This window comes from Barbus barbus (assembly GCF_936440315.1).
Source record: "Barbus barbus genome assembly, chromosome: 27".
NCBI lineage: Eukaryota > Metazoa > Chordata > Actinopteri > Cypriniformes > Cyprinidae > Barbus > Barbus barbus.
The window spans coordinates 21,816,265-21,839,642 of record NC_136755.1 but is presented as its reverse complement, the minus strand read 5'-3'; the positions used below and the strand labels follow the sequence as shown (position 1 = coordinate 21,839,642).

Below are 23,378 nucleotides of genomic sequence, written 5' to 3'. Positions count from 1 at the left end.
CAGCTAATTGCTATATAAAATGGAAAGAACCATCTGCATTTACAAGGAAACCAGAAGAGACCCAGATTCTGAGAAACACAGGGGTTCAGTGACAGTAAAAATCATGGTCTTTATTTTAAAAAGAATTTAGGTATCGTTAGACAAGATACAGACAGTAACAAAGTGATTACACATCATTGTGGGCTTTTTCCAGTTAAAACTGTGTTCACCCTTTTAATCTTTATACTATAAAGTGTTACATTTCGCTCCCATTTACTGTGTTCATAATACATGTTTAGATCTGCACGGCTTTTGGACCTTTTGAATCTGGCAGTGCCACTGCTTTGAACTCACGGTAAAAAAAAAAAAATCTTCAACCTTTCTTCCCTGGGTAGAATATGGCTCTTTAAAGCAAATAAAACAAACTGATGAACAAAACAGGCCACCTGTAGAAACCACGACTTGGCCTCCTCTGCTCAAAAGATGTCCACCATAAGCCCATAACAGTGCAGGATATCAAATAGTGGTTTGCAAAAGTAAAGTTGTGTTAAAATGCAGGGGTATTAAACCCAAACAAAGAACGCATATATTACTCAAACTCCAAATGGAAGCAAATGCTTTTAATAATAAAAAAACAAAACAAAGGTCCTTGCGGCATGGTTGTGCATACTGTTACAGACCACATGATGTGGTTTTGGTCCCAAAACCTGTTATGCCGACAAACAGGTAGCAGAAACTTGTGCAGGATGAAGAGTGTGAAGAGATAAGAGAGCAGTAGATCAGGCACCAACAAGACCACCAAAAAACATCCTGTCACATGAAAATGGATCTAAAGCCAAGCTGAGAGTGCCAAGAAAGCTTTTACGGCGCAAAATGTTATGTAATTAGCCTCCGGTAAAATGAAAAATAATTATTGAGAGTTTTGGCTGATATGTGGAAAAAAACTTTGTAAAGCTCTGGTCAAGGACCAAAACAACAAAAAGCTACCCTAGGGTTAGCATATAAAATTTGACACTTTAGGAATACCATAGTAGATTGTTCATGAAATCACTTGGGATTTTCTGAGGAGATGAGCAGTGAAGTTTAATAAGTGCTCCAGAAAGATTAAAGTACTTTTGAAACATCGAGAGGCACCACATTTTTGCTGATTGGCTTGGTGAGCCCGTCCTCCAGCAGAAGAAAAAAGAAAAGAAAAAGGGATCAGAAAAACGGAAGAATCAGATGTGCAGACACAAAGAAACCAAATGAGATGAGGGTGTCAGGAAGGGAAGAAGGGGCTTTTTCCAGCTCCAGGCCTTCCTTAGAAACTATTGAGCTCGCTCAGGGTCTGGTCCAAAGTGGTATGGATCTTGATGTTCTCCTCTTTAGCATCTCTCAGTTTCTCTGCAATGGAAAGAAAAAAAAATTCCCCGAAGGACAGCAAAAAATGAAAAGCTGCAAAATCAAATTGTAATTTAACACTCTGTGGTCTATTATTATTATAATATAGACAAGTTAAGACTTCCTTGGTTCATTGAAGTACCATTATAGACGGTTTTCTAAGCAACCATATTAGGTTGTAAACTCCTTTTTAAAAATTAGAGAGCATTTTGAGACCATAACATAGCTGGATACATTCAGATACAATGTTAAGCTACCACTACAAATCCTCTCTATCAGCATTATATTTGCATAACAGTTCAGTTTTAATAAATGCTACTTGTGAAACCTGTAGAATACTGTAGATAATCATCTCAAATATGTTGGTTTTGTATCTCACAGTGTTAAAATTGCGCAACACTGGCACGTCAATGCTTTGCTTTCACCACAGCACTGGGGTAAACTAACCAATTTTCAGAGAACTTGCAGCTAAACTTGAGCCTTTTAATTTTGCTCTATGGCATCAGGCCATCTATTGAGACCTCAGAAAGACAAGGACTTGTTCTTCAGTAACTTGCAGCAAGGCCACTGGGTGGTTTTGTGAACAGCTAAAATCTTCCTTAATTTATTCATTTCATACCTGGGTAAAACTATCACATTGCTGTTGCTTGAATGATCTAAATAACTTCTCACAAGCGCTGACAGCTGTTAAGCCATTTTGGCAGCCAGCTTCCATTTCAAAATGGAAATTGTCCTTTTTGGAAAAGCGAAACAGATCTGAATGGGCAGCAAGAATCAATGATTCTAGCCTAAAGAAAAGGCCAGCTGCCTGCCCCCTACCATCTATAATCTATAACAACCACTAAATCTGCTTTTCTAGCCCCCTTCTGTTTTACAAAAAATTCAATAAAAAAAGAGGCAAGCCAGTCAAATTAAAGGGATTTTCTGAAATAAATAGCATAAATAGCACCACTAGAACTCTAAAAATGGGCATTATTGAACTTCAACGTCTCTTTATGGATTTTTACCTTAATACTCCTATCGCAAAATTAGCTGACTGTATTTAAAGGGATGGTTCACCCAAAAATGAAAATTCTGTCATTACTCACCCTCATGTTGTTCCAAACCTGTAAGACCTTTTTTTCATCTTCAGAACACAAATTAAGATATTTTTGATGCATTCCGAAAGCTTTCTGACCCTCAACCCTCAGAAACGTAGCAAGGATATCGTTAAAAATCCACATGACACAAGTGGTTCAAACCGTCATTTTACGAAGCTACGAGAATACTTTGTGCACAAAGAAAACAAAAATATCTTTATTCAACAATTCGTCTCCTCCACGTCACTCTATAGTGTCATTTTGGGGAGTATCCACTGATGTCCCAAGGATTATTTTTACAATGTCCTTACTACATTCCTGAGTCTTGATCGTGTTAGGATCCTTGCTGTCTATGGGAGGGTCAGAGAGCTCTCAGAATTCACCAAAAATATCTTAATTTGTGTTCCAAAGATGAACAAAGGTCTTGCAGGTTTGGAACATTTGTGTAAAAAGTCTTATTAGGTCTTCTTAATGCATTAAACCCATTGCAAGAAAGTTGCATAAAATGTTAAATATTACAAATATTATGCATAACTGATTTAAAAACTTCCTCCAGTTGGCTTAAATGTGTTGTGCATTTGTACACAAACTTAACATTAAAGTACATCTCTTTTTGAGATTTTTTTTATTTTATTTCAGACCTTCAAATATGTGGCACCAGTGATAATCTTAACCATAGCTCAAACTTATGATTAAATCACAATTAGTGAAGGATAATTTATCCAAGCTTTCATCCACAAGATTCATGTGCAATTTAAAATTGGTAAATGCTTGACTGCCCAACACCAGCCCATTGTAATAAAGAGAGACAAGCAGAAATTCAAAAGAGAGCAGAGCTTTTTTTCCAACCTTCAATAAACACGGACACAACGAGGCATGAAAAATACAGCAAAGGTCACAAGAGAGCAAAACCAGTAACAAACAAACACCACAAGTCTCTGAATAGTCAGATCCAGATAAGAGGAAGATGTTGGGGCAGGCAATGAATATCTAAAGAACAGAAATTCAAAAGAAAGCAGAAACAGAACAGGGCTTAAATAGAGAGACTGAAACTACAGACACAAGCGCATGAAAAAACACATGAAAACGGAAGCATACACAGGAGATCAGAGTAGTAAGCAACAAATATGGACAGTCAGAGAAGACGAAGAAGAATTTCTTGAAGTCACAGTCAGCTGCAGAAAAGTCCAGAAACTCTTTATCTGTAAATAGACACCAGCAGTGAACACCTCATGACAATATTTCTACATTTCAGAATGAGGAAAGCCGCAAACATGCAAGTGTTAAGAACAAATGTTAATTCTTACACCAACAAAAGCCAAAGCTCTTAAAAACCTCTCAAAACACCAATTTGGGGTTAAAAATCCTTAGTATTATTAACATGAGCCTTAAAAGGGACATATCGTGGAAAACAGTTCAGGTCTACAACAGGACATCCTTCCACGATCAAAAACACCTATTTATAGAAAGCAAGTCATAAAATGGGCCATTCATAACGCTGCATGGTTACGAGGTCAGAACTATTAGCAAATTTACATATGACCACCCACATTTGCATATCAACACTTCAGTATTCAGAAACATGGTAGAAGTTGATATTGCTTCTCTTAAAAGGCACAGCAAAATCAGCCTGTTTGATGGAGGATAGAAAAGGTCCCCTTTATCTGTAGTTAAATATGAAATCACTTAAAACTGTTAGCATATTGGTTACTTGACAGGTGGGCATGAGTTCGAATCATTCACGCACTCTCAAAGCAAAAGAAAGTTGAAACGATGGCTCCTGTCAACTATTAACTCCTTGCGGCTGAGCTTTATTCTGTATAGTAAAAGTATACTATCTGAGATTATGAAGCTCAAGGTTAGGTTATCAATTCAGTCACGAGACTCAATCCGCCATTGCAGCAAAACTCAGCTGACCTAGCAAAAGCAAACCGTAAGTAGCAGAGCTTCACACTCATGCACAAGCCTATATTTACATAGAGGTCATGTCGTTGAGGGCATGATCCAGCTCTTCACTAATGGCCTTATACTTGAGTTTTTGAGCGTAAAGCTCATCTGTCCATACACGGAAAGAAAGAGGAAGGAAGTCAGACAAGGGAGAGAGTATGAAGGGGAAAAAAGAGGAAATAGGAAAAAACAGCAAATAAAGATTATGAACGTCAAAGCAGACAGAAAAAGGACAGGGAGATAATTCTATGAATAGAGTATAAACAGTAAAAAAAAAAAAAAAGGGGATCATATGGAACCCTGACGGAAGGAAAATATTAAAGAGAATGACAATCATACCTTCCAAATCATCAATGGTTTTCTCCAGTTTGGCCACAGACCTCTCGGCAAACTCAGCACGGGTCTCAGCCTAGCAGAAAAATACATGTGCGATCACACTATGAGCAAAAATCTGCATAATAAATAAAACAGAAAAGCTACTGAAAATCAATAAGAAACATGAAAATATATTTATTAAAAATAGTAATTAGGTTAACTAAAATGATATTTAATTATTCTAAAATTTTCAAGAGAAAATGTTACATTTCATAATGGAGAAGAGTGCCACAAATAGATGAAACAAACAACAATTATAGGGCAGGACTACCAGTTTGTTAAACAATGGCAGACAGAAAATTTGAAAATATTTTTGCTGTTCTGTTAGGTATTGCCTTTAAATTTTACTCTAAAACTATAGAGTAAAATCTAAATGGCAATACTGATTTTCTTAAAAAAAATTATACACATACAATTAGGACAAAAAAATAATAATATGCCACTAAAATTACACTTAGTTTAACCTAGGTCAAATAAAACTGGCACTGGATATCAAATATTTTTGGCTCCTTGACTTGCTTTTGTTCCTCTTTGCTTTGGATAAAAATATCTGCTAACGGCATACATGTAAATGTTACAGATGCTTTTAATCAAAGTGACTTAAAAATGAGGAAGGCCTAGTAACTCATTTCTCCATTTACTGATACATGATTATGGCATTATTGTGTGTGCACTACACGTGGACATCTGTGCTGTGCTGATGGAAAGGTTTCAACTAGTTTGACCAGTAACTGAACCGAATAAACCAGTTATGAAGACAAATGTAGTAAATAACTATAGACATAGTACACAAGTTAAAATTAACTTTAGCAGCCGCAACAGAAACCAAACCTCCAAGTGAAATGATCTTACCTCCTTCAGCTTATCAGTGAGGATCTTGATTTCTTCCTCATACTTGTCTTCCTTCTGGGAATACTGTAGGGAAAAAGAGGAGAATAAGTTGGGGTGGGGTCTTCTTAGAATCTTACAACTCAGCATGCATACACACACCCTGTGAGTTTGGCATTTTGGGCTTGGCGTCCTTCAAACAAGCAACCGATTTCATGACACTTTATCGCTGACATGTTTCCACAACAGCTCTTAAGGCGAAAAGTAATGCAGCTGTCTACATTTTGACATTACGAGGCATGTTTTCCCCCTCTTTTCCTCAAAGCTTCTATGCAGGCTGGCTGAGTCCTGGCCTGCTGCTGTTGTGCAAGGCTCAAGACACGATGACCGAGATTGCCGCTGTGTGCTGCCAAAGCTTTAAACAGATCAGGACGTGTGCAGGAATGCAGCATCAACAAAACACCAGGAACGATAGAAAGGGAAACACAGCCAGAATTCAGGGCGAGACACTATAAATGCCTGATATAAAAGCCATACTATTTAGCCAGTTTTATATCCTACAGGTGAATCAAGCATTATAACATACAGCATAAAAATGACTAAAGATTTATTTTGAAATGTGGTATTGGAACAGAATTGGAGGGGGGTAGACTTTCTATTGTCTGTGGACTTTTATAGTTAAACCAACGCCAATATTTAAACGCCAATACCAAACCATAATGTGCAACAAACAACAGATTTGATTAGGGAAATAAATGAGATCCAATAATAGGATTTCATCTACAATCAGCATGCTGCAGAATCACATGCAAATGAACGGGTGTTTCCCTGTCATAATTCAATCTCATGCAACACAGCATTCATTAGAGTCACTTCTGCTTTATTAGTCTAAAGGCATCCGAGACCGGTTGCGCTTGATTCAGTAAGAAACCAAAATGGCGACATTTCATTCAGTTCATTATGCAACCGTGCTTCAGGCATCTCATCTAATGGCGATATGGATATGGAAAATGAGAAGGGGTCTTCACTGTATCCCTTAGGCCAATTACAGCTTTTTCTTGATGTAATGGTCTTCTGCTGTAATCTGGTCTGACATGTGGCCTTTTGCTTCGGATGATGATATACAGCCATACACCAAGCAAAAGGGCAATTGTAAATGAGGGCGTTCGTGTTATGCTCACATGACCAGTTAGATCACTGGCTTTGTAATTAGAAAGCCTATATTTGATTGCCTGGAAGGCAATTTGCAAGGCACGTTTGTGGGGATTGAATCAGAGTTCCTTTGAGGGTTAAAAAAAAAGGATGAACACTGCAACCAGTCAGAGGTCGTGCAGAAGGAAGAAAACACACATACACACTCCCTACCTTCTCAGCCTGGGCCTCCAAACTCTTAAGATTGTTGGTGACATTTTTCAGCTCCTCCTCCAGCTCAGCGCATTTGCTATATACAGAGCAGTCGTTTTGATTTTTTGGACAAAGAAGAAAGGGACACAGGGCAAAGGGAAGACATGAAGACAAGCCAGCAGCAGTGGCAGAGTAATAGAGATGTTAAAAACAAACAGCAGAAGAGAGGCCTTAAATGATTGTTCTGTGAGGGAAAGTTCACTTAAATATAATACTGTTGTTTACTTGAGTTCATGTCATTTCAAACCAATATCACTTTTTCTTCTGAAAACACAAAAATATGATATTTTGCAGCCCTGCTTGCACATGACCATACAATGAAAGATACAGGAATTCGAAATGACAAAAAACACAAAAAATTAAAGTATTATTAGGAAAAAAAACCTTGTACTTTTACTATGCAAAGATATATTAAATTGATCAAACACTTATTTGCTTACACTGCAATAAGTTTACACCATTAATTTGATTAAATGTATCCTTGGTGACAAAAAAAAAAAAAAATTACAGAAAAAAAAAAAAAAAAAAAAGCTTTTTAATGTTGACTTTCAGCGAATAATTAAAATGTTGTTTCTCAATGGCTTTAGAAGACTCAAAGAATATAGTGCACATTGCATAAACAACTTTGTGATACTTTGTAAGTTTTGGAGCTTGACATCTTACGTCATTCACTATCATGATATGAAAAACAGGAAAATCTGCAAATTATCTACGGAGTTTCACAGAAGAATCTTAAGCGTTTCAAACAACATGAATAAATTTACATTATGACAAATTATTCCTTTAAAGTGTGTTAAAGTAGTGCATTTGTGTTGTCGTCCTTGGTAGAAGTGCTTGGTTTTGAACCTACTGCACATATGGAACATCTAGTGACCCTCAGTTTATATGCTACTGTGTGGTGGTGTGAGCAGAGTTTAAGTGTCAAGGAAGCAAAACTAGTGACTGAAAGCTGTCATGAGCTGTTCTGAGCAATTTGTTTTGGAACATGAACACATAAGCTTTGGCTTTAGGCAGATGAGACATAAAACTGCACTGCGACTGAAGCGTGTTACATGAACATGCACATCATGCCACTATCAAGTAAACCACTCGTGCTGTTTACGCAATAATGATATCTGGAAGTGGATGGTTAGATGAGTGGAAGGAAGGTGGAAAGATGAAGGGATAGGGTGGAAAGGTGAACCAGGTAAAACAGTAGAAGCACAAGATTAAAAACGACCAGTGCTGGAGGGAGGAGTCCTGTTTTTATGCTCTTTTCTTGTTCCTTGCTAGTTCACTTGCTCACTTTCACTCAAGTATTCAAAATCCAGATCCAGCTAGAAAGCAACATTCTCCCAATTGTCTGTACATCCCACGTCTCCAACAAACACATAAGTGGCCACATAACGTCTGACATGAACACAGAATTTTGCAATTAGCATATATACCTTCTCATCTGAGGCATGCAGACTCTTCAGTGTCTGGTCAAGAGCTCTCAGCTCCTCCTCCAACTGCTTGACATGGCTGTTAGTTTGAGTGGGGAGGGGAAGGTATGTCAGGTCAAAGGTCACACATGCCAAAACACAAATGAGAAGGGAGGGGGACATATGAATTTAAGATGGAGTCAAGCCAATGAATTCACTCACACACACACACACACTCTCTCTCTCTCTCTGTCTCACACACACACACACACACACGGGAGGATTATGCTTATGATAGAGCATTCCTATTGTCATGCAAAATTAGGCTTTTTCTCATGCTGAGAAAACAATGAATTTGAGTTTTAAAAGGACTTAATCGACACTAAGAAAAAATATGAGCTAAATAGGACAGTATGTGTGGTCTGTACTTAAAATAAATGTTTGCTTGTGTATGTATATTTTGATTTTAAATCTGAAATTAACCTCTCAGCAAGCTCTGCTCTCTCCTCTGTGCGCTCCAACTCTCCCTCAACGATCACCAGCTTACGTGCCACCTGTAACACACGTCAATACTTCATTGTCATAATTTTGTCATAACTATTGAACGATTAATTAGAAAACATTTATGCAATATTAAATCCATCTTTTAGGAATATGGTGTAACGGAGCCATTAAAAAGGTTTCTGTTAATTGAAATAAATGAAAATAATTCGAGGGAATTTTTTTTTTAATTTTGCCTTGTGAACTGAAGTAAAGTATAGGTTGAAGTACTAAAATAACTAAACCAGGAAGAATTTTTTTTTTTCACAAAATATAAAAATGACTAATAAAAAAAGCAAATAAAAACAAATTGAAGAAAACCACAATAAAAATAGCATATAATAAATTACCTCCTCATATTTGCGGTCGGCCTCCTCAGCAATGTGCTTGGCCTCCTTGAGTTGGATCTCCTGGAGCTCCATCTTCTCCTCATCCTTCAGAGCCCTGTTCTCAATCACCTTCATCCCTCTATTCCATAGAGAGAGCGAATTAAACGAAGTAGGGCAAGTTAGGTTGGGAAGAATTAAGATATAACATCACTCTGAATGCGTATGCCTAACTAGGCACACATACCTCTCGCTCTCATCTGCGGCCTTCTCAGCTTCCTCCAGCTTCTGTAGGGCTGTGGCCAGTCTTTCCTGAGCACGATCCAACTCTTCCTCAACGAGCTGGATACGCCTGTTCAGAGAGGCCACCTCTGCCTCAGCCTACAAGGCAAACATGATAAAAACAACAGGAGATTAGTACCGATACAATATTCCACTTAATTTCAAGGGCCACACGGGGAGCGTGATGTGAGATAAGAAACAGGAGGATGGAGAAACACTGGGATAATCTGGAAGAACCAAGATGACTTGGCGACAAACGTGGAGTCAAAACGGGAAACTGGAACTAATGAGACAATGGAAAAATTTCATGTGGTGGAATCATCTGGGAGCTTCTGCTTAAGCAGAGCAGCACCACTATGTTTGCAATGTGCAATTATTTTGTGATGAGTGAGTGTACACAGTGAGTAAAATTGTTTTAGCAAGGCGGCACTATTAACAATGCTCTGACTAAGGATAGGGATTATTAAAATAATTGTTCCAAACTAAATTTCAGCATGGAACATGTCGCACACTCTGAGTTATGGACATGAATGATGCCTCAAAACATATTGCTTACTGAGGAAAGGTGTGCCATGACTTTCTAATGTTCAAACCGTGGACGAAAAAAAAAAAATACAACTGGCAAAAATCCCCTAGACAAAGGAAACTGATATCCCAATATAAGAGATGTAGTAGTGGGTTTTTTCACTCAGATAGCAAGCAGTCATTAACAACACCATTGCTCCTTCCTAGCCACACCCTATCAACCAGATACTACACCCTAGCAACCATATAACAACCAAAAACATCATGGGAATGGGCTCTTGACTTTGAGTGTACTGAGGCCACTTGGGGTCCCAGCCTTATATAGTTAATATGCAGCTAAACTCCTTTAAATTGACGTCAGAATCTTTCCAGATTGAAATTATTTCAAGAACAATTAATCACAAGGTTATCAGTTTAATTCTAGCAGCAATATCTGAAATGGCTACTAGTATCAGAAACTACAAATCCTGAGGTAATGTGTGTAGGAAGCAATTGTGCCTTACATTCATTAGTAGCCAGGCTACAACTGAATGAGGTGCACTTCTACAAATTTGTTGAAATAAATTGACATTTAAACAATATTACTGAATTTACATGGTTTGTACAGTACAGTAACATCGACTGTCTAAGACCACTGACAAATTGTACTCGGTGGACCCGATGCACAAAACCAGGTTAACAACCGCGTGGCCCGCGCCTCGTCAGCTGAGAAACAGCGCTCGTGCACGGCTTCCGGATATGACGACACCGCTAACAAACACTGGAGTTTCGCTCCTAATAAGGACTGAGGAATCTAAAGTCTGCGGGGTGAGTTCATCTCACGCAATGCCAATGAGACGGAAGGCATGGTTGAGTGATAAGCGACTTCAAGAACAAGCAAAAAAAAAAAAAAAAAAAAAAACCCAGACAAGTGTCTAATTCAATTAAAACTCACAAAAGTTGCCAAATGTTAAAAAAGTCTACTAACAGCCCATGCGTGAACAACTCAAAGTGCCGAGATGAGCACCTGATGACCCAGATGTTAACGTCCTCGAATGATAACGTACCGATGACACGAAAAGCACTATTTTAATCACAGAATAACACAAATTATTGATTCTTCACAGAAATAACCAAGAATGAGTGATTCAGCGGAAGCTATTCTGTTACTTCCTTTAGGCCTCGCCCGCAAAAATCCATCAAACAACGTGAGACTAAGAGGATGAGCTAAAACCCATCTGAGGTTAGCACATCCAAGCACGCGAAGTGACATGTCTTCAAACGATTTGTGTATCTATATACGCCAATATATCTCGCTCTAGGTTTTGCATTTCTCTTATGAACTATAAAATCTTCAATGAAGACGAGTCCATTTGCGCATTAGCTTGAAGGTTTTGCAATAACCATCAAACCGGCCCCTCTTTTCTTAGACTAGATGATTTAGAATAAAAATATCGTCGTCACAGAGCACCCTAAGCGCACACGTGAGGTTTATTAGATATCGAAATAAGTTTAATGGAGTTAAAAACACATAATTATTCGCACAGGGCGTTGAATCTGGGCGTGAGAGTAAAAACTCCTCACAAATGATGCATGTGATACAATGTAGCGGTTGTGTAGAGAAATAAGACGATTTAACGTGAATAAAGGTATCGCGGTGGATACATTGATACACTTACCTGCTCCCGGGCACGCTTCTCTTCTTCGACCTGTCTCTGCAAAATCTCGGCCTTTTCTTCTGCCTCATCTGCCTGCTGTTGTAAAACTTTGATCTTTCTTTTCACTGCATCGATGCTGTTGGATCCTGCCATCTTAATGTGTTGCTTTAGGAGTCGTAGTGTGGTCGAATAAATCAGATTCCTCTCTGGACCGAGCCGCGAAGACGAGGAGGAGAAAAAAAAGTGCAAGGCACCAACGCCCCGCCAACAAGTCAAACGCAGAGCGAGTGGAAGTAACGCGAGGATCAGATGTTTCACGCGCTCGTCTCTTTGATTGGACCGATGCTTTCTTGAATTTTATTAGATACAAATAATAGTGTTTGTAAAAAAGAAAAGCAGGAACGAGATATATTATCTCGGCCAGGAGGTTTAGAAAATTTAATTTAGCGCGAGCAAGGACGTGTTAAGCGTTTGGTTTCTCATTCGAATTAATGAATGAGTTTTAATGTCATGAAGTCTTTATTCCCTCCTCTCGCTTTTTCTTCACCCAATTTGTTCAGTTGCCTGAACCCTTCCTTTTTTCGGCTCACTTCCGGATGCCCCACCCAGTCCCCAACGGGTTCAGGACTGAGAAATGTGGCGTTAACTGATCCTGGATCAGCGGCAGCGCAGAGTCAAGTCCCAGCGGAACGGGTTCACGGTTGACCTCCGGCCAGCTGGGGTTTTTGTGCGGTCTGCGTAATTCTTAAGGATGAGCCACCCTTGTTTTACACGTGTCCTGGCCAGGTAGATGACGTACAGCATATAAATCATTGGCATTCCAGGCCACTCCTTAAAATCCAGGAATGTGCTCATAGATCAGTGGGAAACTTTTTTGGCTATTATGATCATTAGGATGTTAGAATTTTTTTTTTTTAATATATAGTAGTAAATTATTATTCTTATTTTTTATGTCATATTTTGGAATAACCTTATCAGTTGTTTCATTAACAATCATGAACAATCAAAAAGGCATAATCTTTATTTATATAGAGATTTATTCAATACATATTGTTTCAAAGCAGCTTTACTTTATTAAAAAGGGAAGTAACCGAATGAGTGATGCCAAATTCAAATATAAGACAAATCTAAATTCTACTGTAAAGTAGCTCTAAAAGACAATATGAAAGGGAAGTAGTATGGTGACCCATACTCAGAATTTGTGCTCTGCATTGAACCCATCCAAGTGTACACACAGTAGTGAACATACACCCGGAGCAGTGGGCAGCCAATGCTGCGGCACCCGGGGAGCAGTTGGGGGTTTGGTGCCTTGCTCAAGGGTCTCACCTCAGTCGTGGTATTGAGGGCGGAGAGAGTGTCCCTGTCCTTACAATCCCTGCCAGACCTGAGACTCGAACCCACAACCTTCGGGTTACAAGTCCAACTTTCTATCCATTAGACTGCCCATATATATTGATATATAATCAATAATGTTGTTATTCAGCTTGAGTCAGTTCAATGTTGATTCAGTTCAGTTCAATACCAGTTGATCAGTTGATTTGTCAATTACTAACAAATTTGATTCAGTTGTAAAGCAAACAGACAATAGTGGCATCATTCAACTCAGTTCCGTCCAAGTTTTGTTCATATCCAATAGTGTCAGTGCAGTCAAAACAATATTACTGAATATTATATGTCTATAAACCCCAAATAAGCAAGCCAAAAGAGCCACAACAGCAAATTAATGTTAACACAATCAGTTAGTATCCATGAAATGATTCATTGTTACAATTTGGTGCTTTTCTGACTACTAAAATGATGTGTTTCGGTCTTATGTGTCATTTGTAATACTTCAGATTCAGCATCCACTGAATTATGTCTGGCATATTTAGGCTGTAAACGAGAACAAGGAGTGTTACAAATCCTTTACTAATAATTACGTGTATTGTCGGTGTCACAGTGAGTTCCTGTGCTCTTGAGCAATCAAACCCCGATTCAGAGAAATGACAAAACCACAGTCATATATTTTCATGTGTCAATATGTCTGACAGAAGGCCGCATTTGGAGTGATAACACAAGTGTGGACATTGATAAATCTGTTGTTGGCCTGTCTGTAATAGAAACAGACCAAATGTTTTGACTTATATTTTAGTTTTTAACCAATATTCATACCATAATAATAATATTAATAATTATTATAATAATTATTATTATTACTACATTGATGAATACACATTATTACATTTAAATACATACATTTTATATTTTATTGTTATTTTATATGCTATGTTTGCATTGTCGTAGTCTAATGATTATTTAGTTTTTGTGTAAAAGAAGTAGAGATAAATCAATAATCAAATTGTTTTCTGCATATAGGTATATAAACAGAAATAATCAGTATTGCTAGTAAAAAATATTGATCGATTTCTAGTATATGGGTCTGCCATTATTATCTATAGATTATTTGTTTTGTGTTATGTTGAACTGTGTTGAGTTAAGTTGTGTTATAGCTAATATAATTGTTTTTTTTTTAATAACCTTCAAGGAATACCTATGAAATTGAGAGATTTGAACAATGTGTCACTGTATCTTTCTGTTAATTCAAATAGTCTGACATTGTGATTTAGATTTAAGACTATTGAAAGATTCCATTATAGAATCTACCCACAGGATTACATGAGGTCATAAAAAAGAATCCAGTCACAGGCCTGGGCAAAACCGAACAAGACTATAGTAATGCTGCCTGTCTGTCTGTGCAATCTTTCTGGTATCCCTGTACGCAGTGTCCTGAACACTGTTTAAAGTATGCCCAAGGTTATGGTTTTATACGTTGATTTATACGTAATTCTTACTTCAAAGACTTTTGATATTGACGGACCCTAACGGTTTAGCCTCAGATCAATGTTAAAGGTAAAGGAATGTTGACTGATCCTGAATCATTCTGCCTTCCTGCCTCCCTTTGCTAGTGTGGAACATGTTCCAGGCTCCAACTTGGGACAGGCCCTTTTTATCATATGTTGCCATTATCTCACCAGATGATGGCGCCAGATGATCTAGATTGACACAACATGAAGCCCCACTCATATTTTTCAGTATGATTGATATTCTGTTTGTCATTTATTTTCTATATATAAACGGAGGGGAGAAAATGTTTAAAAGTTTGGGGTCAGGAGATTATTTATGCTCAACAAGGCTGCGTTTATCTGATTAATATATACTGTAAAAACAGTAATATTGTGAAATATGTTTTGCAATTTAAAATATCTGTTTTCTACTTTGAATATATTTTAAATGTAATTTATTCCTTTTATGGCAAAACTGAATTTCCAACATCGTTACTTCAGTCTTCTGTGTCACATTATCCTTCAGAAATCATTCTAATATGCAAATTTTCTCAAGAAACTTTTCTTATTAACGTTAAAAGCAGTTGCACCATCTATCATGTCATTATGTTGTAATTTTTTGTTGTTGTTTAAGATTTAATCTACTGTGATAAGAAATGAGGTGAAAGATGCAAAAGTGACAGAACTGAGCATTTTAACTCTTACTGAGAGCAGAGCGTTTTTTTGTGTTTTTGTCTGGGCTGATGGAACAACTGAGATTTATGTCTCTAATGGCCTGTTGACACTATAGGTTATAGGTGAGGAGGCGTGTGGTTTGACATTCTGACCTCAAGACACTCACATAAACACATGCTCACTTACATCAACACGGTAAGACCCATTCATTCACCCACAGCAGCTGTGCACATATTTCCATAAGCATTTGGAAGGCCCAAGGAACTGTGGCAATGTTCTTGGTATTTCAGTTCTACATTCATGGATCTATGCATACATTTTTGCACAAAGGTTGTATCTATCCTCAATCTCTCACATTTTCACCATGACTGCTCTGGACACTGTTAGGCTGCTTGCTCAGAGCTCTATTTAAAGAATCCACCCCCGGATTACTGTGTCTGGTCGGCCTGTCTGTCAAGCTCACACTGCATGACGATGAGTGACTAATTGGACTCCAAATTACCACCTAATCCAACTGGGTTTATTGCAAACTCTTTTTAACTGTGTGGGGTAGCAAGGTACGTGATAGCTTGGTGGTAAAGTTTTGACTCAAGGTTGGGATGAAAATAGATTTCAAAGCGACAGCTGTAATGGAGGCAACCCACACTCACCCTCTGTTTGGAGCTACTGTTCTCATGCTGCTTGTCTGATATGGGGTTGCCAGATTCAAAACAATAAATCCTCCTCATATGACAACATTATATTACAGCGTGTCTCCCTATGGAAGCTACTGACATGAAATCTTTTTCTGATCTCCATCTCCCTGTAAGATCAGAAATGATCTCCCAGCCTGTCAATAGAGTTCAGCTGGTTTAGATGGTCAACAAACTGATTAAAAGTTCCCCAAAACCTCTCTAAAACCAGCCAACAGACCGATTTAAGCTGTTTTTTTTTCACTCTAGATACAACACAATACAAAATCTCTCCACCTCTCTCTCTCTTCCACACAGCCTACAAAGCCTGTGGTATTCAGTCCATCTTTTGAAGGCCGAATTTTATGACAACAGGTGCGGCTGCTATATCCGGAGCCCAGAACAAAGGGGCAACGACAGGCAATAGATAGACATACTTGGTGTAACAGAGTTGAGTGTGATGCCACAGTCTTAGTTTAGCAGTCAAAGAGGGAGTCAAGTTACACAATGTTAAACACAAAGTTACAACAATAAATTGCCTTTTTCTTAATTGAAATGAATCAGTTGAGATGTATAGGCCTATGTATGAAAGCATTAGCAAATAGTCCATGCTGATAAAAGCTAGTATTTTTCATAAACACTCCAGAACAACAATACTAAAAGACTCATACAGCTAAGATCTGTTCATGCCTGGAGTGTTCTTTCTTTTGTTCATTATGTTCCTCTCACAAACACTGATTTACAGCCCTTGCTGCTAAGTCAGCTGTCTCAATTTAGGTAGTAATTTTCTCACTGAGGCCTGCAGGCAAGAGTACGCAGAATGTCACCCACACCTTTTGTCACCTCATGTGTGAATTATGGATAAGTTCGGAACCAAGAACTTATTCTGATTCAAAATAAACCAGTTCTATTAAGAAATAAAATAAAATAATAAAACTAAATGTTCACCTTTATTTAGTGTCACCAAAACATCGTTACTACAGTCTTACGAGCTGATTCTTTTTAGTGAATCGACAACATGTGGTCTGATCAGTGTGGTCTGATTCTGAACGAATGATTCTCCTGAACCGTTTGTGTAGTGAATGAACAACATAAAGCACAACAATTGTATTAGCTAGTTATTTGTTCTCAAGCGAATGACTCTAATGTGTTGATTCTTTTCAGTGAAGCTTAGCTAACTGTGAAACTTAAACCTAACTGGTCATATGACACACATTATGCACTTTGTCAGAAGTTAAATAAAATATATTTTTTGATTGTTTAGTTTGTGTTTATATAGGCTTGGGGTTTTAATGTATAGGTTTAGGCCAATTATTGCACTGCATTTATGATGCCTCTAAAAAGATTGTGAAAATTGTAAAAAAAAAAAAACTTTTTGATGACCGTATGAATACATTTATGTGTAGAAGTTAGTCTGACTAGCTGACATCACAGTCAAAAAAGGGGGGTAGCGACAGTGTCAGCTGTGGAGGAGTGAATGGAGAGAATGAGAGGAATGGAGGGGCGGGACCAATAAGAATCCCGGGATAAAGTTTAAAGTGTTGCATTTGTGTTTGCGTGTGATTTGGTGCTTTGCGATTGTCAATCACTCACATCTGCAGCTTTCTTCTCAGCTATCTCCAGTTTCTCCTGGGCATCCTTCAGGGCCTCTGAGTATTTATCCAACTCATCTTCAGTACCCTTCAGTTTCTTCTGCATCTGAATCAGCTCATCCTCATGCTGGGAGAAAGAAAGAAAGGAAATATTAGATTGGAGGAGATAGAAAGTGAGGGGGAGAGAAATATTATCGGTATGAAATCATCCGCTACAATACATCTTCACACATACCCTCATGCCCCCATCACTTCTGCCTCAAGCTGGCACAAAGCAACACTTTCCAGTGTCTTTTTGCCCACCTTCTTGAGGTGATGAGCTCAGATATGCAGCTTACCAAAGCAATAACTTGTCTAAATGTGAATAGAAATACTCTCACAGGCAACTCAAAACTTTCACACATTCTCAACCCTATCCACAACTCCCTTCTCCATATCTTGCTAAGACTCTGTTTATCCACCCTGCATTCTTTCAGTGGCAGATCACAGCCTTGCAACTGCTACTTAGTGCTTGGATCAGTACCTAAGGCTTCACATATCAAGCTTTGGTGGTGGGCACTTGAATTCCAAGAAGGGCCTTTAGACAGTTATATTCTTCAACGGATAGTTCTAGTATAATTTACTCCCCTCATGTATGACTTTCTTTCTTCTGTGTAACACAAAAGAAGATATTTTGAAGAATGTTGGTAACCAAATGGTTTTGGATCCCATTGACTATGAACAAAATACTAAGGAAGTCAATAGGACATTCAAAATATCTTCCTTTGTTTTCCACAGAAGAATGAGCGTCATATAGGTTTGGGATTAAATAATAACAGAATTGTCATTTTTGAGTGGAATTGTAAAATAACTTAGATCTTTTTCTCATATTCAGATCGGTTTTGGTCCAGAATGAAAAAAAAAAAAAAAATATCTAAGCATCAGCACTGAAATGAAGCATCTCCAACCTGTCCCATTTAGTTTTTTCAATCTTTGACCTTTCCACCTCCGCCTCACCTGTTTGCTTCTCTCCTCTGCTGCTTTCCTGTCGGTCTCTGCTTGTTCGGCCTGGTCCAGAGCATTCTCCTTATCCAGCTTGAGCATCATCATCTTCTTCTTGACGGCCTCCATCTTGGTGTCTGTGAGTAGGGCTCACGGTACGAGAAACAGAAAGTGGCAGTGCAGTAGATGAGGGCTAGTGGTTTAGTAACAGGAGCTGGTCAAGCGAGGAACGTGGACAGAGAAAGAGAGGGAGGGAGTAAAGTGGAGAGACACCAAACTCAGCCAGGGACAGTGGGAAGGCATTTATATCTGGGGGCAACAGGCTCAGTTTCTAATAAACTCCGCCCACTTACTCATTATAGCCCACCTAATACAGTCATAAGTCCTGTTTGGGGTCTGATGTGGCGATGATGTAGTCATGTAGTGTTGGTTCTCAGGACCTTATCATAATTAAAATTCAGTTTAACAATATTATAAACTGTATTTTAATGTCGTCAGCAACTATAAATTCACTCCAGACAGCTTTCACTTCCATATTTGTTTTTTTTTTCTTGTACATCTATTGTGATCATTCCATTCTGAAAGAATGAACTGGAAGATATGACATGACAAAGACAAGAATGGACGCCAATGGACAGAGTGGTTCGTCTATAATAAGACAAAGCCGCTGTGTTTGTGACAGGCACAGGTGTGTGTGTGTGTGTGTGTGTTACATTACTCGCATCCCCAGCTGCACTGTTCCCTTTATGGCTCGTATGTCGCCACAATGATCGCTTTACAGCTTTTTTTCTAATGTGAGACAGCAAATGGCTCTATAATTTCATTAGTCAAAAGTATACGTTTTTTTAGTACAATGTAAAGTATCTTTTTGAATTTTATTGTTGTCATCGTTTCTGATCTTGTTTTTAGATTTCTGATCTTTCACACTATCGTACATCACATTGTATCATGGGATTATCATTTATACACAAATGTTTCAGTCAAAAGACAGTTTTACACATTTTAGAATTAGTATTATTTCATTAAAACTATGAAATAATAAAGATGGAAGTAATATGGAAATAGGTTTTATATTTTATTAAAGCAGCCACACTATCACTGTATCTCTTTTGTCTACTAAACTTGCGTTTAAGAATAAACCTTAGTATCAAAACCATAAATTCAGTCATCCAAACTTATGACTAGCAATGTGTAAAGAGTTCTCCTCACAGATATTCACATCATTCATCCATCTGCATTCTTTAGAAGTACTGTATGATTAGTGATAAAAATACAAACTGAAGATTTGAGAAAAACACTGAAATCATTTATATTTGTCAACTAAGCTTGCATTTGGAAATGCACCTTAATATCCAAATCATAAATTCAGTCTTAAATTTTTGACTATAGTGTACAATAGGTTACGTTCTCCTTTAGCACAGGTTTTCACATCATTCATCCATCCGCATTCTATACTAGATTAATGATATTTGAATTTGAAAGCACATTTTTCTAATTAGTCATTCATGTGCGTCTTTAACTGTAAGTTCCACTAAGCTCTGCTGAAGTAAAGGGACAATGATGGTGTCAGGTTCTGGACTATTTTCAGCTGGGGGGTGGAAGGAGGGTAAGGCTGCAACTCATTGTTTAATAACAAATAAAACAGATTTAGTTTTGTTGTATTTAGATTTACTTAATGCATTCAGAAAGGAAGAAGCTATATTTTGTACAATGAATAAATGGTGAATAAATGTGTAAATGAATAAAGAGTGAAGAGATGGATGAGGTAGTATATGTGTGTGTGTCTGAATCCCAGCTATGCTGCCTGTGCCATCAAGCTAATAATACTTGTCTCTTGGCTGACATTGTTTTGTGGATTAGCTGCTAGCCCGAGACAAAGATCTGGATTCAGATGGATGTTGATATGTAAAATGCACATTTGAATTGAAATGTTTTATGAAAATAAGGATAGAAAACCTATTTGTGTGTGACTGGAAATATCAAAGACAGCTTTGGAACACTCAATTCTGATTGGTCAATTAATGATTCCAAAGGTTTCATACAAACACTCCCATGGCAAATCATAATTTCTAACTTTTCAGATTAATTTGATCTCATTTGTTTATGCCCCAGGTTAGTTTTAGGGGTGGACCTTCAGGACTAGTTTTTCTAAAAAATCAATTAATCAAATCCTACGATACAGACAAATTTGCCACCAATTATCACCACATAAAATAGTTTTCTCATGAGATCAGACTGTAGGGAGAATGACTTTCGAGGACAATTCCCCCCCAAAATGAAAATTATGTCATGATTTACTCGCTCTCAAGTTATTCCAAACCTGTATGAGTTTCTTTCTTCTGTTGAATATAAAAGACGACATATTCAAGAAGATTGGCAAACAGTCAGTTGCTGGTAGCCATTGACTTACATAGTATGAAAAAAATACTACGGAACTCAATGGCTACCAGCATATCTTCATTTGGAACAACATGAGGTTGAGTAAATGACAATTTTCATTTTTGGGTGAACCGTTCCTTTAATATTACTAATTTTATCACTCTTTTCACTTTTATTTACTCACACACAAATGAAAGAGAGAAAAAACAATCCCAGTGATGTTGTATATCAGCGGATTTAATTCTTCAACAGTATTCTATATCCACTTCAGTATATCTGAAACACTGTACGAACACTTCAACAATGTTTCTGTCATTCATTTTCCATACAAACATCGTGACCTCGGTAAATCCTATAGTTACTTCAAAACATGAAGAACATCATCCTACAATAATTTCTAAGACATTGCTTCCTGAAATGTTGAACTGACTAAAATAAAAGCATAATATATATCTCAGCAATATTCAGCCAAAGCAAATTTTGGCACACAGTCAAGTAATTGCAAAAAACATTCTTAAAATTGAAACAAACAAAACTGTAGTAAGATACATCAAATGTTGTCGATGTTCCTGGCAGATTTTTGGTGATCTGATCTATTTTAATTCAACAAATCTTATATTTACAAAGTATTCCCCGTTAACACACACTGTGAGCTGAGGAACCATTTATAATATCATAATACTCAATCATAATAACCTTCCTGGGTTTATTAAGTTCTTTGCTAAAGATGTAAATATATTTCTATCTATTGCTATAAACTGCAATATAATTCCTTCATAAAAAAAAAAAAATCCCTCAAGTCTCTGAAAATAGTTTTTTTTCTTTCTTCTGTTATATAGTTCAAGTTTATTTGTATAGCGCTTTTTACGATACAAATCGTTGCAAAGCAGCTCTACAGGAAATTAAGTTTCCACAATATACTTATATTTTGCAGAACCTTAATATATTTAACTTATGGCAAAATTTGGTATAGCCAGTAGTTTTGGTCCCAGTCTATTATGTTGGTATATTTCAAGTTATGGCTTCTTTCTAACTGCTTCGACATACTCGAAAAGACAATTTAACTTTCCATTTAAAATAAAGGAAAATAAATAAATTTAAAATAAAAGCACAAGAAAGATATATATATTTTTTTTACAATGACCTCACAGACAAGTTTCACTTAAAAAAAAAAAAAAAAAAAAATTCCCAGAAGCTCGATTCTGGTTTTGCATGCTCCAGCATGTGTGTAGAATTGGTACAAAGCATTGTGATGAGTTTTTCACATACAGTACATCAATCTGACTGGTTTCTGCCGGTACCCTTGAGCTGGATCAGTCATGTTTGGTTGATCTTAAGATTCTTAAAGAATGTTTCTTCTTAAAGAATCCCAAGACTGTTTCATGCCACTATCAAGTGCAAAGTCTCATTATTTGCCTGACTCCGTCTCCATCATGATGCTTTGGCATTTCCTTATTGGTCCGTGGATGTCAAAAGCCATATGACTGGATTTCAAGGAGAAGTCATGTTGAATATTATTAACATGTCATAAACGGCCACACAGAAGCTGTAAGCAAAATTACTGGATACAACTAAATACTGCATGTATATAATGAAATTAATATTCAGAAACTACGTAAGACTCTTCCCTGTTCAGAGGAAGACCTGCTCATGGAGTCTATAGTCTGTTCCATCAGACAACAGGCCAGTCTTGGGTTGAGAATTGAAAAAAAACATTAGCAGTGTGAGGCCTCACGTTCCCGAGGGTCTGTCGCAGATTCACTCTCTTCAGGAATGTCCTGCAGATCTGTAGAAAGCGAAGAGAAAAAAAAAAACAAGTAAAAGAATTATGAAAAATTTAGTATTCAGACATTACACAGAAATTAGGCAATTTTAAGTTCAGATGCTTTGGAATTTTACCAAATGATCTGCTTCCTGACGAGATCAATTATATCTAGAATGTATACTGTAAATGTATTCAAAATGAACACTTAAGTTAAAATTGCCTTTGGAAAATAAATAGTTTTAGTGGACAGTTGGCTTGTAACCTTTAGGAACTGCCATCATGTCAGATCCTCAGTGATAATATGCAGTGGGTAACAGCTATATATTTATATCATTTTTTATTAAAAATAACTAGTGTTGTCAAATGATTAATCGCCATTAATCACATCCAAAATAAAAGTTTTTGTTTGCATAGTGTGTGTGTGTGTGTACATTTATTATGTATATATAAATACACACACATGCATATATTTAAGAAAAATGTGTTACGTTTATATTAAATATTTATGTATTATATAATTTATAATATAAATATATACACAAATACATGCAAATATTTTCTAAATATATGCTGTATGTGTGGTCTTTATATATACACAATATATACAGTACACGCATTATGTAAACAAAAACTTTTATTTTGGATGTGATTACTTGCGATTAATCGTTCGACAGCACTAAAAATAACAAAATATAGTGGTTAATATAGTGGTTTATGGATGGTTGGAAATATTTATTTTCTCTGTGTAATTCAGTGCACATGCTTGCACACAATATCTGTTAGCTCAG

At 37.2% G+C, this 23,378-nt stretch overlaps 2 protein-coding genes across 9 annotated transcripts in view; both read right to left on the bottom strand.

Moving 5' to 3' along the window:
- Window positions 1-89: 89 nt before the first annotated feature.
- On the bottom strand, window positions 90-18,726 carry tpm3 (tropomyosin 3; the record flags this gene model as incomplete). 7 transcript variants are annotated; one of them, XM_079380515.1, is made up of 10 exons in its annotated part: window positions 18,462-18,726; window positions 17,467-17,592; window positions 9,509-9,642; window positions 9,286-9,403; window positions 8,879-8,949; window positions 6,954-7,029; window positions 5,613-5,675; window positions 4,725-4,794; window positions 4,415-4,493; window positions 3,037-3,640 (listed from the first exon to the last, which is right to left on the bottom strand). In XM_079380515.1, exons 1-10 carry the CDS (start codon window positions 18,573-18,575, stop codon window positions 3,637-3,639), a joined length of 855 nt encoding a protein of 284 aa, XP_079236641.1. In that variant the 5' UTR covers window positions 18,576-18,726. The 7 variants fall into 7 exon arrangements, with proteins under 7 accessions (XP_079236642.1, XP_079236643.1, XP_079236645.1 ...); XM_079380516.1 differs by lacking the exons at window positions 3,037-3,640; window positions 4,415-4,493; window positions 6,954-7,029 and adding exons at window positions 90-1,362; window positions 8,420-8,495; XM_079380517.1 differs by lacking the exons at window positions 3,037-3,640; window positions 4,415-4,493 and adding an exon at window positions 90-1,362.
- A 2,316-nt stretch (window positions 18,727-21,042) lies between these two features.
- LOC306847689 (rho guanine nucleotide exchange factor 2-like) overlaps window positions 21,043-23,378 on the bottom strand; it is a 51,685-nt gene continuing 49,349 nt past the window's right edge. For both annotated transcript variants that reach the window (XM_079381793.1, XM_079381794.1), the window contains one exon: window positions 21,043-22,611. In XM_079381793.1, the coding sequence (XP_079237919.1) occupies window positions 22,541-22,611 (71 nt within the window). In that variant the 3' untranslated portion in view covers window positions 21,043-22,540. The remainder of the gene's footprint in view (window positions 22,612-23,378) is intronic.